General features: G+C 59.8%; 1 protein-coding gene across 4 annotated transcripts in view; it reads right to left on the bottom strand.

The window, feature by feature from the left end:
• Positions 1–15,010, bottom strand: part of MAST1 (microtubule associated serine/threonine kinase 1) — a 54,008-nt gene that overhangs the window by 31,059 nt on the left and 7,939 nt on the right. For 2 of the 4 annotated variants that reach the window (XM_089774623.1, XM_089774624.1), the window contains exons 1-8: positions 13,859–14,013; positions 8,596–8,684; positions 7,047–7,122; positions 5,576–5,654; positions 5,072–5,232; positions 4,656–4,731; positions 3,819–4,028; positions 2,589–2,690 (exon numbers count right to left, since the gene is read on the bottom strand). In XM_089774623.1, the coding sequence (XP_089630749.1) occupies positions 2,589–2,690; positions 3,819–4,028; positions 4,656–4,731; positions 5,072–5,232; positions 5,576–5,654; positions 7,047–7,122; positions 8,596–8,684; positions 13,859–13,947 (882 nt within the window). In that variant the 5' untranslated portion in view covers positions 13,948–14,013. Of the gene's footprint in view, positions 1–2,588; positions 2,691–3,818; positions 4,029–4,655; positions 4,732–5,071; positions 5,233–5,575; positions 5,655–7,046; positions 7,123–8,595; positions 8,685–13,858; positions 14,015–15,010 lie in introns of those variants that run through there. The other 2 variants (XM_075902402.2, XM_089774625.1) reach the window with 2 other exon arrangements.

Genomic DNA, 15,010 nt, shown 5'->3' with positions numbered 1-15,010 from the left:
AACCCAGAAAACTACAGACCAGTCAGTTTAACTTCTGTGCCAGGAAAGATAATGGAACAAGTAATTAAGGAATTCTTCTGCACACAACTGGAAGAAAATAAGGTGATAGATAACAGCCAGAATGGATTTATAAAGAACAAATCATGTCAAACGAATCTGATAGCTTTCTTTGATAGGCTAACAAGTCTTGTGAATAAAGGAGAAGCTGTGGACGTGGTACACCTAGACTTTAGTAAGGCATTTGACATGGTTTTGCATGATCTTCTTATCAATAAACTAAAGAAATACAACCTAGATGGGGCTACTGGAAAGTGGGTGCAAAACTGGCTGGATAACCATTCACAGAGAGTAGTTATTAATGGTTCACAGTCATGCTGGAAGGGCATAACAAGTGGGGTTCTGCAGGGGTCTGTTTTGGGGCCAGTTCTGTTCAATATCTTCATCAACAATTTTGAGATCGGCACAGAGAGCACAATTATTACATTTGCAGATGATCCCAAGCTGGGAGCAGCTGCAACTGCCTTGGAGGACTGAGTCAAAATTCTAAATGATCGGGACAAACTGGAGAAATGGTCTGAGGTAAACAGGACGAAGTTTAATAAGGACAAATGCAAAGTGCTCCACTTAGGGAGGAACAATCCGTTACACATACAGAATGGGAAGCGACTGTCTAGGAAGGAGTCCTGCAGAAAGGGATTCAGGGGTCATAGTAGATCACAAGTTAAATTTGAGTCAGCAGTGTGATGCTGCTTCAAAAAAAAGCAAACGTGATTCTGGGCTGCATGAACAGGGGTGTTGTGAGCAAGACACAAGAAGTCATTCTTCTGCTTTGCTCTGTGCTGGTTAGGCCTCAGTTGGAGTATTGTGTCCAGTTCTGGGCACCACATTTCAAGTAAGATGTGGAGAAATTGGAGAAGGTCCAGAGAAGAGCAACAAAAATGAAGAAAGATCTAGAAAACATGAGCTATGAGGTAAGGCTGAAGGAATTGGGCTTGTTTCGTTTGGAAAAGAGAAGACCAAGAGGAGACATGATTAAGGTTTTTAAGTATCTAACAGGGTGTTACAAGGAGCAGGGAAAAAAATTGTTCTCCTTGGCCTCTGCCAATGGGCTTAAATTGCAGCAAGGGAGGTTTAGGTTGGACATTAGGAAAAACTTCCTGTCAGGGTGGTTAAACACTGGAATAAGTTGCCTAGAGAGGTTGTGGAATCTCCATCACTGGAGATATTTAAGAGCAGGTTGGATACCTGTCAGGGATGGTCTAGACCAGTGGTTCCCAAACTTTTTGGCATCATGCCCCCCTTTTTGATTTTTGAAAAACCCTCCGGCCCCCCTCCAAATAGCAGCAAAACTTGTTGAGCCAAAAAAAAAAAAAAAAAAAAAAGGAACTGAACAGGGCAGCAAAACTTGAAGGGAGGGAGGATGGGTCCTCTTGCGCCCCCTCTGAAATTTCTTCACCCCCCCCAGGGGGGCACGCCCCCCAGTTTATGAACCCATGGTCTAGACAGTGCTTGGTCCTGGATGAGGGCAGGGGACTTGACTGGACTTGATGACCTCTCAAGGTCCCTTCCAGTTCTAGTTGTTCTATTGTTTGTGTCTGTGTGTTTCGGGGGTGAGGGTGTGTCTATGTCAGGTGCAGGCATTTGTGCACATTTGCGTTGGGGGTGTCTGTTTCAGGTATTTGTGTCTGTCTGGGGAGGTGTATTTGTGTTTCAGAGATTTGGATGTGTGTTGGGGAGCAGGGGGCAGGTGTATTTGTGTTTCAGCTGTGTATGTGTGTTGGGGTGTGTAGTGAGATAAGGTGAGTGAGGAAATATCCTTTATTAGACCAACTTCTCTTGGTAAGAGAGACAAGCTTTGGAGCGACACAGAGTGTCGTGTGTGTTGGGGAGGTGCAGTTGAGTTGCAGGTGTCTTTGTGCGGGGAGATGTTGGGGGGGTATTTTGGGAACTTGAATGTAAGAGAATTCTCTCTCTCATACACACAGACACGGACACACGGTGCTGTCCTTCGTCTCTGTCTCATAAACCCCCGGCTCGATTGGGGGGTAGACGGTTGCAAAGTGGAGGGGCTACCCACATGCCCACCCCTATTCCCTGCATCACAATGAGGGGGGGAGTTTCCAGCTGGAGGATGCCTCTGCCTGCCTGTTGCCATGACGGCCCTCTAGCAACTGGACAGCAATAGCTGTTGCCACAGCAACAGGCCACATCAGCACCCGGGGAGGCCAATGCCATGCCGCCCCTGCTACCAGCTTGCTTGTCATTGGGCCAAGGGAGCAGCCCACTGATTGGCCAGTATGTTGTCAGGGCGACCAGCTGGGTGACATTGGATTGGCTGGTCGGGGTGGTCCAAGCTGCCAGATTTGGGGATGGCTGTGGGGGGCACATGGAAAGATGGGGTGGGGATGGGAGCTGGGGGGCAAGCACAGAGGAGAGTCAGAAGGATGGGTGGGGGGTCAGGGAGCCAGGACTCCTGGGTTCTGCCCTGGCTCTAGGAGAGGGGCGGGGGCTGCAGGTGAGGGCTAGAGCAGGGACCCAGGTGCCTGGCCCATGGCCCCCCAGCTGGGCCGGGATCCTGCCCCCCTCACCAGGCACTCCAGGAGCCGCGCCGGGCGTGAGATGATGATCAGCAGCTTCTTCACCAGCTGGGTCACGAAGGCGACTTCCAGGCTCTCCGAGCGCTCGTAGGCCTGGGGGGGGAGAGGCAGCCCAGGCTGGCCCTATGACCTTGGCCTGCCCCAGGTGGCTTGCCCCCCGCCCTGACCCCAGGACCCTCCACGGCCCCAGCCAGTCCCCCACTTCCCAGCACCTGCCTGCTCCTATCTCATCCCTGTGACCCCCGTCCCATCTCACTGCCCCATAGCCCCCCACCCCGCTTCCATCCCACTCCACTGCCCCATAGCCCCCCACCCCGCTTCCATCCCATTCCACTGCCCCATAGCCCCCCACCCCGCTTCCATCCCATTCCACTGCCCCATAGCCCCCCACCCTGCTCCTATAGTTCCCCACTGCCCCATAGCCCTCCCACCCCACTTCCATCCCACTCCACTGCCCCATAGCCCCCCCACCCCACTTCCATCCCACTCCACTGCCCCATAGCCCCCACTCTGCTCCTATAGCTCCCCACTGCCCCATAGCCCCCCACCCCACTTCCATCCCATTCCATGCCCCATAGCCCCCCACTCTGCTCCTATAGCTCCCCACTGCCCCATAGCCCCCCCACTTCCATCCCACTCCACTGCCCCATAGCTCCCCACCCTGTTCCTATAGCTCCCCACTGCCCCATAGACCCCCCACTCTGCTTCCATCCCATCCCACTGTCCCATAGCTCCCCACCCTGCTTCCATTCCACTCCACTGCCCCATATCCGCCACACTGCTACAATAGCCCATCACTGTCCAATAACCCCCCACAGCCCATAGCTCCCCACCCTGCTCCCATAGACCCCCACTGCCCCATAGCCTCCCACCCTGCTTCCATCCCACTCCACTGCCCCATAGCTCCCCACCCTGCTCCCATAGACCTCCACTGCCCCATAGCTCCCCACCCTGCTCCCATAGACCCCCACTGCCCCATAGCCCCCCACCCTGCTTCCATCCCACTCCACTGCCCCATAGCTCCCCACCCTGCTCCCATAGACCCCCACTGCCCTATAGCCTCCTAACCCTGCTCCCATCCCACCACCCCATAACTGCCCACCCCGCATAACCCCACTCCACTCCCATCTCACCCCCTTGTCCCTGTAACCTTTAATCTGCTCCCATCGTGCCCCCACTGTCCCTGCCACCCCCCCGTACCCCAGCCCTCCCCACACTCACGTCCTGCAGCAGCTTCTCCATGTTCTCCTGCAGCTCGTAGAAGTAGACGCTGGTGATGAGCCCGTCGCGGGCCTTGGCCAGGCAGTCTCGGGCCAGCTCGATGACCTGGTGGTGGATGAAGCTGAGCGCTCCGTCGGCCAGGGGCAGCACGCTCTCCGGCTCGAAGGCCCTGACGAAATCCTGCAGCTTCTCCTCCATCTGCGCCGTAGCCTGGGGACAGGGGGACTCCTGAGCTGGCACCGGGACCCGGGGGCGCATATCCCAGAGACCCGACTGCTCTGAACAGGAACCCCACTGCCCCCCAGAGCCTGCTCTAACCACTAGACTCCATGGCCCTCCCCAAGCCAGGGCAGCACCCAGGAGTCCTGGCGCTTAGCCTCTGCTCTAACCACTAGATCCCACTGTCCCCCCCCAACCCAGGAGTCAGGCAGCAGTTGTACAATGTACCACTAGAGGGCTCCCTTCCCAAAGCAATCCCCACAAACCCCCCACCCATGTATCCCATCTGCACCCTCATTTCCCCTGCCCCCCTTCCCTCTGCCCTCCATACACCCCCCGTCCCCCTATCCCCAGCTGGTCACCACACCGCTCTTTCCCAGCCCCACTCAGCTGTCCCCTCTCCCCATGGGAAGTCCAGGGTCCTGCTTGGCCCTCCCTGCCCGATCCCCCTCACCAGACACCCACAGCTGGGGTGCCGCAGGGGCCCTGTCGGCCTCTCCCTGCTCCTCGGGCCCCCACACCTCTGGACTCTGCCAGCTACGTTCCTAGGCCCATCCCCTGCTCTCTGGGCCTTGTCCCCTCAGCTTCCCCAGGGCCGGTCCCCTCCCCGGGCCGTACCTTGGGGAACCGTTCCTTGTACACATGGTTCATCATCACAATCTCGTTGTCGTAAGAGGAGGGGGAGCGGCCCGGGCTGCAGGGCGGGAGAAAAGAATCACATGGGGTTGACACTTCTCTCCCCGCAGTGCCTCCCGACGGCCAGAAACGCCCCCCCACCCCCATGTTGAGATGCAGCCACCTCTGGGGTGCAGACTCGGTCGCTGTTACCACAGAAAGGCTTTGTACATAGGAGAGCGCCCCCTACTGACACCCCAGTTCCTGCCGCACCGTGCCCCGGCCCCGGCTGCCTCGGGAGAGCGCCCCCTGCTGAGCCCCACCCTACAGCAGGCAGGTTTCCGCTGCAAGTTTCCAAAACCCCCAGCTGGGAGCAGGCGCCGGGGGAGATGGAGACGCCCCCTCTGCCCCGGCAGTACCTGAGGCTCCGGGACCGGGGGCGCACAGCGGGCGAGTGGCGGCCCCCATCCTCATCGGTGATGCTCTCGGTGCTGCCAAAGTGCTTGGAGAGGAAATGCAGCTCATCCATGGTGGGCTGGTAGGGCAGCTGGTGCAGCCGCTCCTGGGACGAGCAAGACGACTAGGGGGGAGGAGAAAGTGGAGAGTTAGCTAGGAGCCGCAGCCTGGCACTGAGGCACCCACTGCTGGGGGAAATGTGGGGTGGCTGGTTATTCAGGGACCCCTCACACAGCACTGAGATGCAGCCACCTCTAGGGTGGAGCATGTCCTGTAATTAACAGCCTCATAGGCAGACACAAGCTTAGGTTAGAGGAGAGAATCGGTCCTAGAAGAACTGCTCCACAGCGCCCCCTAGTGCTGCACAGGACCCAGCCCCCTCCTGGCTCCCCGCCCCACAGGGCCCTGGAGTCAGCCCTGTGGGTGAGGCCTGGCTCTCCCTGCCCCTCTCGGGGGAGCACACTCACCGACACGGTGGAGCTGGGCGTGTTGGTTCCATAGCCGGATGAGGGGAGCGAAGCCAGAGACCAGCGGCGCCCGTCTGCCCTGCGGGGACCAGAGAGTGGACCGTAAAGGGACCCGCTCTGGGGGATCCCAGAGAGCGGCTCCACCCAGCTGCCCCCACTGCCAGGCTTGGGGGAGAAGGGGGCTGAGCAGCTGCATGGGGGCTTTGGCATTGGGAGAGATGGAGGCATCAATGAACCATGGGGAGATGGAAGAATCAGGAAGAGAACCCAGGAGTCCTGGCTCCCAGCCGTACCCCCTCCACTCTAACCACTAGACCTCACTCCTGTCCCAGAGCTGGGGCGAGAACCCAGGAGTCCTGGCTCCCAGCCGTACCCCCTCCACTCTAACCACTAGACCTCACTCCCGTCCCAGAGCTGTGGCGAGAACCCAGGAGTCTTGGCTCCCAGCCGTACCCCCTCCACTCTAACCACTAGACCTCACTCCTGTCCCAGAGCTGTGGCGAGAACCCAGGAGTTCTGGCTCCCAGCCCTACCGCCTCCACTCTAACCACTAGACCTCACTCCCGTCCCAGAGCTGGGGCGAGAACCCAGGAGTCCTGGCTCCCAGCCCTACCGCCTCCACTCTAACCACTAGACCTCACTCCCGTCCCAGAGCTGGGGAAAGAACCCAGGAGTCCTGGCTCCCAGTCCTACCCCCTCCACTCTAACCACTAGACCTCACTCCTGTCCCAGAGCTGGGGAGAGAACCCAGGAGTCCTGGCTCCCAGCGCCAGGGCACATGGGGGGGTATTGTGGGCAGGAACAGAGACCTCATGCTCCACGGGCCAGCTCAGGGATTGCATCAGCATCTTCGGACACCAGGACCCGGCAGCCTCCCTTCCCAAAGCAATCCCCCACGCTCCCTGCAGGACTTCCTTTTGAAATGCACAAGAGTCCTTTCAAAGCTGAGGCTCCTTAGGGAGTGAGGGGCCACCAGGTGAGTCCCTGCTGGCCCCGCATTACATCTCCTGAGCAGCCAGACAGGGTGAGCCCCGTGGGGCCCGGCTGCTCCAGCACATGGCGCCTTTCTCCTCAGGCTCTGGGGTGGGGGGGAGCAGTAATTAGAGCAGGGAGCAGATGGGGCAGAGGGAACAGCCTCTACATTCCCAAGTGCTGTGTGGGCCAAGGGATTGGCTGAGAGTCTGGACTCCTGGGTTTCTATGCCAAGCTCTGGAAGGGGAGCAGGGTCTAGTGGTTAGAGCAGTGGGGGGATGGGAGCCAGGACTCCTGGGATCCCTCCCCAACTCTAGAGTCAAGGCGTCAGTCTCTATAGCCAGTTCAGTCCTTGGTCACTGCTGGTGGGGTGTCAGTTAGCTGTGAAGGGAGAGGGTAGCTTGTGCTAAGAACACCTGAGAACTGAGCTGAGGCCCAGTAAATTCATTGCACGCCCCAGCCCCAGAGACTGACGTCAACAGGGCAGTGCAGCTCTTACCTGCGGGAGGAGGCGAAGGAGAAGTGGGCAGGTGTGTTGGGGGAGAAGTTCCGCGGGCTATCCAGGGGGCTGCTGCCTGCAGTGGACAACAGACAGACTGAGAGCATAGGATCCCCCAATGAATTGCATCCCACCGCTGCCACCAACACCACATGCTGCCCATGGAACCGGGCCTCCTCCAAGACCCCTCCCACAGAAGGCGAACTACATAGCTCTTCAAAAGTGACGAGAAGTCCTGTGGCACCCTATAGACTAATAGATTTATTGGAGCATAAGCTTTTGTGGTCAAAGACCCACTTCGTCAGATGCATAGCTCTTGGCTGCTGTTCCCACTTCCTCCCGAGAGCAGCCTATGGGGTGGGAGGTGCATGTTAAACAAAGGAGTCTGGATGTGCTGGCGGCTGGAGAGCATGGTGATGGGGGCATGAGAAACGGATGGATAGAGAATCTGTCGATGGACAAATAGCTGTATTAGCAGACAGACTGACAGAAGAACAGACAAATGAATAGACTGGACGGATGGGCAAAAGGCTAGATGGACGGGCGGATAGATGGATGGCAGAAGGTTGGCTAGATTGAAAAAGGGATGGGTGGACTCATGAATGGATGGACGGATAGACAGATGGACCCATAAATGGACGGACAGATAGATAGATAGTTAGGTGGATGGATGAGCCCATGAATGGATGGACACACGGATGGACAGATGAATGACTGGACTGGTGAGTGGATGGACGCATGGATGGACGGATGACTGGACAGACAGACGGATGACTGGACAGGGGAGGACATGGATGCAGGGATGGACAGACAGATGACTGGAGTGGGGAGTGGACAGACGGACGAACAGACAGATAACTGGAGTGGGGAGTAGACAGATGGACGAACAGACAGATAACTGGAGTGGGGAGTAGACAGATGGACGGATGACTGGAGTGGGGAGTGGACGGACGGATGGACAGACAGATGACTGGGGTGGGGAGTAGACGAACAGACCGATGACTGGAGTGGGGAGTGGATGGACGGACGGACAGACAGATAACTGGAGTGGGCAGACAGATGGACAGACAGATGACTGGAGTGGGGAGTGGACAGACGGACTGACGGACAGATGACTGGGGTGGGGAGTAGACGAACAGACCGATGACTGGAGTGGGGAGTGGACGGAAGGACGGACAGACAGATAACTGGAGTGGGCAGACAGATGGACAGACAGATGACTGGAGTGGGGAGCGGACAGACGGACAGACAGATGACTGGAGTGGGCAGACAGATGGACAGACAGATGACTGGAGTGGGGAGCGGACAGACGGACAGACAGATGACTGGAGTGGGGAGTGGACAGACGGACGGACGCATGCCGTGCTACATGACGCTGGACTCCAGGGACGGAGCTGGACGAAGAGCTGAGAGCTCTTGCCCCGGTGGGTGCCGGGGTAGCCCCAGGCACAGCTGGGCCCCGGCAGGGCAAGCAGCCGCCCCAGTGGCCTCAGGCCATAGCTCCCTGCTGGGACACGGGCAGGTGGCGCCCCAGGCCGGGGGGACTCACCGATGTGGCCCGGGAGGGGCGAGTGGGGCCGCGGCAGCGTCGGGGACGTGCTGGTCAGGATCAGGCTCTTCCTGTTGCTGGTTCGACAGCTGCGGAGAAGGAAGGGAAGGCGGGTGGGGGCAGGACTCAGCTGGGGGGAAAGGAGGCTGAGCCCCACCCCGGAGCCAGCAGGGGATCAAGGGGGATTCACAGGGACAGCTCCAGGGCCGGAAACCCAGAGCTCCACTCCCCTGCCAGCACTGGGGTTAGAACCCAGGAGTCCTGGCTCCCAGCCCCCCCCCTGTAACCACTAGACTCCCCGAGCCTGGCTCCAGCCCTTCACCCCATGCTAAGCGCTTGCTCCCCTCTAGTTCTATTTCGGCCCCTGCTCCAGGCTCTGGATTTTATTCCTGTGCCATTTCTAACGGGAACTGACAAACCAGACACACCAACTGGGCGGGGGGGGGGGGGGGAGTGGCAGGGACAGATGCCAGGTGACGAGCACTGCCCCCTCCTGAATCCCCCCATGGCACCAAGGGGCACTGGCCAGGGTCCAGCCCCAGGACCAGAGCTGCTGGGCTGCCTGCTGTAGCCACTAGATGCCATTCCCCTCCCAGGGCCGGGCTGCCCAGTGCTTATATCCTTCAGCATCTGGGAGGGCACAATGACAACTTCCATTCCCAGCTCCGGGGGGAGTGGCAGCTAGTGGTTAGAGTGAGCAGGTGGGAGGGGGCTGGGGATAGGACTCCTGGGTTCTCCTCCCCCACTGCTCTGCTTGGCTTTGACCCCCGGGACTCCACAGTCATTAACGGGCTCCAGACTGTCTCCCCCCAGCCTCATGAGCTGACCCAGCATCTGTCTAAACCCTCTCACCCCGCTATGCCCCTCCCAGCCCGTCACTCAGATTCAAGGGCTGCTCCTGCCCAGCTGCCACGCTCCTCCCCAGAGCTGGTGGGAAACATAACCCAGCCAAGGTCACACAGAGCTGGCAACGGAACCCAGGAGCCTCTGGAGCGAGGGGCACCGGCTGGGCTGGGGGTGGGCAGGGTTGGGCTGGCTGGAGCTGTGGGTCGGGAGTCAGGGGCACCGGCAGGACTGGGCTGGCAGGGGCTGTGGGTCGGGAGTCAGGGGCACCGGCAGGACTGGGCTGGCAGGGGCTGTGGGTCGGGAGTCAGGGGCACCGGCAGGACTGGGCTGGCAGGGGCTGTGGGTCGGGAGTCAGGGGCACCGGCAGGACTGGGCTGGCAGGGGCTGTGGGTCGGGAGTCAGGGGCACCGGCAGGACTGGGCTGGCAGGGGCTGTGGGTCGGGAGTCAGGGGCTGTGGGTCGGTTGGGACGAGCATCCTCAGCTATGTGTCATAAACCCTCTGCTGCACTTTGCAGGGGCAATTCCCGCCGAGCTTGGGGCCAGCTCCAGGCCATGATGCAGCAACTACCAGACCCCAGAGTATCCCGTCTCCATGGCACCGAGACCTCAGCCCCCTGCGCCCTGCCCCCCAACCTGCCCTGCATCTTGGGCCTGAGCAGACAGATGCCCATGCCCTAGGAAGTGTGCCCATGGCTGGTGACTTTGAGCCAGCCTGGGACCTTGGGGGCAGCCTGGACCCAGAGCCCCCAGGACCGGCCTGCACAGCTGTCTTGGAACAACCATCGTTAGGTCAGTTAGCAGCCTGCTCGTGAACAACGCCACGCACGCAGCTGCCCATTCGTGGCTGCTCAGCATTAGCTCCAGTAGCCCTAAGATTGCCCCCTGGTGCCCCTCACTCCTAGCCCCTGCCAGCCTAGCCCTGGGCTCCCCCCCGGCTCTGCCAGTGCCCCTCACTCCCGACCTGCAGCCCCTGCCAGCCTAGCCCTGGGTTCCCCACCAGCAGACTGCTCTCAGGGTCACAAGTTTCAGCTGTGGTTAGGTTGTGTGTGTCTGTGTGTGTGAGTGTGTGACGGTGTCTGAGTCCGCCTGGTGTTTGAGTGTGTGTGAGCGGGTGGGTGTCTGTTTGTCGGAAGCCGGGATGAGTGGGATCGGTTGTGTCTCAGCATGCGTGAGGCTGTATCTGCCTCCCATGTGCTTGGCCGGGTGTATCTGGTATGACTGGGCAGGGGTTGTCATCGGGTAACTCTTGCAGGTGATGTGTGGTGCCTGGGTGAGGTCTGGCTGTGAGGGTGTGTGTCACTCCGTGCATGTGTTGTGCCCTAGCAGGTGTGGAGCTGGTGGCTGCCTGTCTCCCTGGAGAAGCCGCGACTGTCTATCTCCTGTCTCCACGGCGATGCGCTGCCTGTCTCCCTGAAGATGCCCTGTCTGTCCATCTGTCTCCATGGCGATGCAGCCCGCTAAGCAGCTCATTAACTCCAACAATGGGAGGGAGCCGGCGTAGCTGATCCCAGCCAGAACAGGCCCCACTGGGAAAGCCGTGTGTGTGTCAGTGCATGTGCAAGCGTGTCAGCGTGTGTGCGAGCGTCAGTGTGTGCACAAGCAAGAGTGTGTGCACCAGTGTGTGCACTGATCAGTATACGTGCAAACATGTATCAGCCCTTCCCCCACCCCTCCCATCATACTGCACACCACACACATACACACACACAGTGACACACGCTCCCTCCAGGGACCTGCAGCTGTTTCTTTGTCGCACACAGAAGGACACACTCACGCCAACACAAACACACATCTTCAGGCACACACTCGCGCATAGCCCAACACAAACATGCACAGGCACGGACACACACGGACACACAGACACTGCTGCTGCTCCAGCATGCCCCACCCCAAGCTAACACAGCTGCGCACGCACAGACGTACACACACCAACCGGGACTTGTAACGTGTGTGCAAGTAAACAACATCAAGAGACAGACAGGCAGATGCACAGAAAAATCACAGTCCCAGACACACACAAGCACCCTGAATACACACACACGCCACAAACACCCACCTGCAGACTCACTTGTGTGCACACCCGTGCGAACACACACACACACACACACACACACACACACACACACACACACACAGTGTAACTCCCCCGACTGTGCCCAGACCCACCAGATCCTCCTTTGGCTCCATACCTGTCTCCCCTCACTCACCCCAGACTGACCCCAAAGGACCCCTCCACCACCCCCACCTCCAAGCAAAAGGGCATTGTGTGTGTGTGAGAGAGAAACAGATGTGCTTGGGATAGATAGATAGATAGATAGATAGATAGATAGATAGATAGATAGATAGATAGATAATGGCTGGAGGGCTGTCCCTGGGGCTGGGGGGGGTGGAGGCATAGGAGACGGGTGTCTCTGGGGATGGGGGGGTTGAAGGGATGGGGAGGGGTGTCTCTTGGGCTGGGGGGGTTGGAGGGATGGGGGAGGGGTGTCTCTGGGGTTTACAGGTGCATTGACTGAGGGACTGAGCCCTGATGTTCGCTCCTGTAGCAAGTCAAAGTCTCTAGCGCTTGTCCCCTCCCCCCATTTTGATCCCCCAAATTCCCAGCTTCACCCCCCCCCACCAGGAAGCTGCATTCCTAATTGTGACGCAGCTGCGGCAGCTGATTCCTCCCCCCCAACATTCCCTGAGAGCCACTGTCAGGGAGGATCCTGCCCCATCACCAGCACCGCCCCCCCCCCCCCCCCTGCTCTGAATCTGTCCCTGCCAGCTCTGAGCATGGCCCCCACTAGCAGCCTCTTCCCCCCCCCCCCCGACTCCAAAGAAACTGCCATGTCCCCCCATCTGCCCTGGACCCATCACTGGTGGTCACTGGGGGGGGGCAGACAAAATGAGTCTGGATCCTTCCCCCAGCAAAAATACCTGGAGCCACTGGAGAAGTGGGAGGGGGGAGCAGGGAGCAGCCGCGATGGAAGGGGGAGGGGAGATGAGGGATGAAAGCTGGAGGGACAGAGGGGCTAGAGAGGTGGCTGATAGGGATGGAGAGGTGAGAATGGAGGGGGGAGAGGCTGGAAGGAGGATGGGGGAGGGGAAGGATCAGGACAGGAGATGGAGGAAGGAGAGAGGAAATTGACGGGGAGGAAAGGAAGGGATGAAGGGAGGATAATGGGGAGGGAGTGGGGAGGAAGGAGGCTGCTGGGGGTGAGGATGATGGGGGTGCAGATGGGGGAAGGGAGGAGGGGGAAGGAAGGTGATGGGGTGCAGATGGGGGAGAGAAGAGGGGGAGGTGACGGGGGTGCAGATGTGGGGCGGGGAAAGGGGAAGGGGAAGGTGCGGAGGTGCAGATGGGGAGGGGGAGGAGAGAGGGTGATGGGGGTGCAGATGGAGGGGTGGGGGAGAGGGAGGTGATGGGGCGCAGATGGGGGGAGGTGATAGGGTGCAGATGGAGGGGACATGATGGGGTGCAGATGGAGGGGCGGGGAGGGGGAGGTGATGGGGTGCAGATGGGGGAGGGGAGAAGGGGAGGTGATAGGGTGCAGATGAGGGAGGGGGGAAGAGGAGGTGATGGGGGTGCAGATGGAGGGGCGGGGGAGGGGGAGGTGATGGGGATGCAGATGGGGGAGGGAAGGAAGAGGAGGTGATGGGGTGCAGATGGGGCAGGGGGAAGGGGAGGTGATGGGCGTGCAGATGGAGGAGGGGGAAGGGGAGGTGATGGGGGTGTAGATGGGGAGGGGAGAAGGGGAGGAGATGGGGTGCAGATGGGGGAGGGTAAACGGGAGGGGATGGGGGTGCAGATGGAGGAGGGGGAAGGGGAGATGATGGGGTGCAGATGGGGGAGGGGGGAGATGATGGGGTGCAGATGGGGGAGGGGGAAGGGAAGGTGATGGGGTGCAGATGGAGGAGGGGGAAGGGGAGGTGATGGGGGTGCAGATGGGGGAGAGGAAACGGGAGATGATGGGGTGCAGATGGGGAGGGGGAAGGGGAGGTGATGGGGGTGCAGATGGAGAAGGGGGAAGGGGAGGTGATGGGGTGCATGGGGAGGGGAAACAGATGATGGGGGTGCAGGGAGAAGGGGGAAGGGGAGGTGATGGGGATGCAGATGGGGAGGGGGAGGGGAGGTGATGGGGTGCAGATGGGGGAGGGGGGGGGAGGTGATGGGGTGCAGATGGGACAGGGGGAAGGGGAGGTGATGGGGGTGCAGATGGGGGAGGGGAAACGGGAGGTGATGGGGATGCAGATGGAGGAGGGGGAAGGGGAGGTGATGGGGGTGCAGATGGAGAAGGGGGAAGGGGAGGTGATGGGGGTGCAGATGGGGGAGGGGGAAGGGGAGATGATGGGGTGCAGATGGAGGGGAGGGGTCGAGGGGGACGGAGCTGATGGGGGGCCCGAGGGGCGGGGCAGGGGCGGATCCCGCCCTACCTCTTGCTGCGGCGGAACATGCTGCCGCCGCCGTCCAGACTCCGGGGCCGCGGGAGCTCGGCCGGGGCCGCGCGCGAGGGCTCAGACATCGCCCCCGGGGGCCGCCATGGGCCGAGCCCGGCGCGGCGCGGCGAGCGGCTGCCGAGGAGCCGGAGCCGGGGGGCGGCGCTGGGCGCGGGGCGGGGCCGGGCGGGGTGTGTCGGGGGCCGGGCTCGGCTCGGGGGCGCCGCAGGATGCAGCGGGAAGGAAACGGGGCTTGGGGCAAAGGGGCGATGGGGAGTCAGAGACAGACCCGCACACACAGAGACACAGACACACACACACAGAGACACAGACACAGACCCACACACACACGGGCAGGCACACACACAAAGAGACACACACACACACAAGCAGAGAGACACACAGAGAGACAAACACACATACCCTTCAGCAACAAGCACAGAAAGGCAGAGAGACAAAGATACACACGCACTTAGAGACAGACACACACTCCAGGAACACACAGATACACAGACACAGACTCCAGAGACACACACACAGACACTCCAGCAAGAGCCAACCTCCACCCCTGTATCACACACACAAACACACGGTGCCATCCTCCCAAACACAGCTACACCCTAGTGCGCACACAGTCCCTGAGAAAAGACACAGAAACACACACATGGCCCAGGTGTCTGTGGCGTGTGTGTGTGTGCTGGGTGGTGGGTGAAGTTGTCCCCATTTCGTAGGTGTGTGTTTGTGTACAGAGGGTGTGTGGATGACTGTACATCTGGGATGTTTGTGTCTATGTCTGAGAGTGGGTGGGTATTTACATGGCATTGTGTATGTGACTGAGTGAGTACATGGTGTGTGGGTTTGCACGTATTGTCTGTCCAGGGGCACGCCTGGTGTGGTGATGTGTGAGGTACACATGGGGCTGGTGTGTATGGTGTGGGTTGGATGGTGCATGTGGCCCTGTTCAGGGCTGTGTGGTATGGCTCTGTTTGTGGATGGTGGTGTGCCTTGCTGGGTGTGCATTCCCACACCTCACCCACCCCAGCCCTCTGTCCACACCACAGATTAACCCCTTCCTTTCCTGTCCCAGGGCCAGTGTCAGCCTGCAAGGCTGCTGCAGGGAGGCCTTAGGGGGTCGCACCCAATTCCAGG

Source organism: Pelodiscus sinensis, chromosome 31, assembly GCF_052426305.1.
Source record: "Pelodiscus sinensis isolate ZL-2025 chromosome 31, ASM5242630v1, whole genome shotgun sequence".
Taxonomy (NCBI): domain Eukaryota; kingdom Metazoa; phylum Chordata; order Testudines; family Trionychidae; genus Pelodiscus; species Pelodiscus sinensis.
Note: the sequence above shows the minus strand (reverse complement) of the source record. Positions and strands in the feature narration are given on the sequence as shown.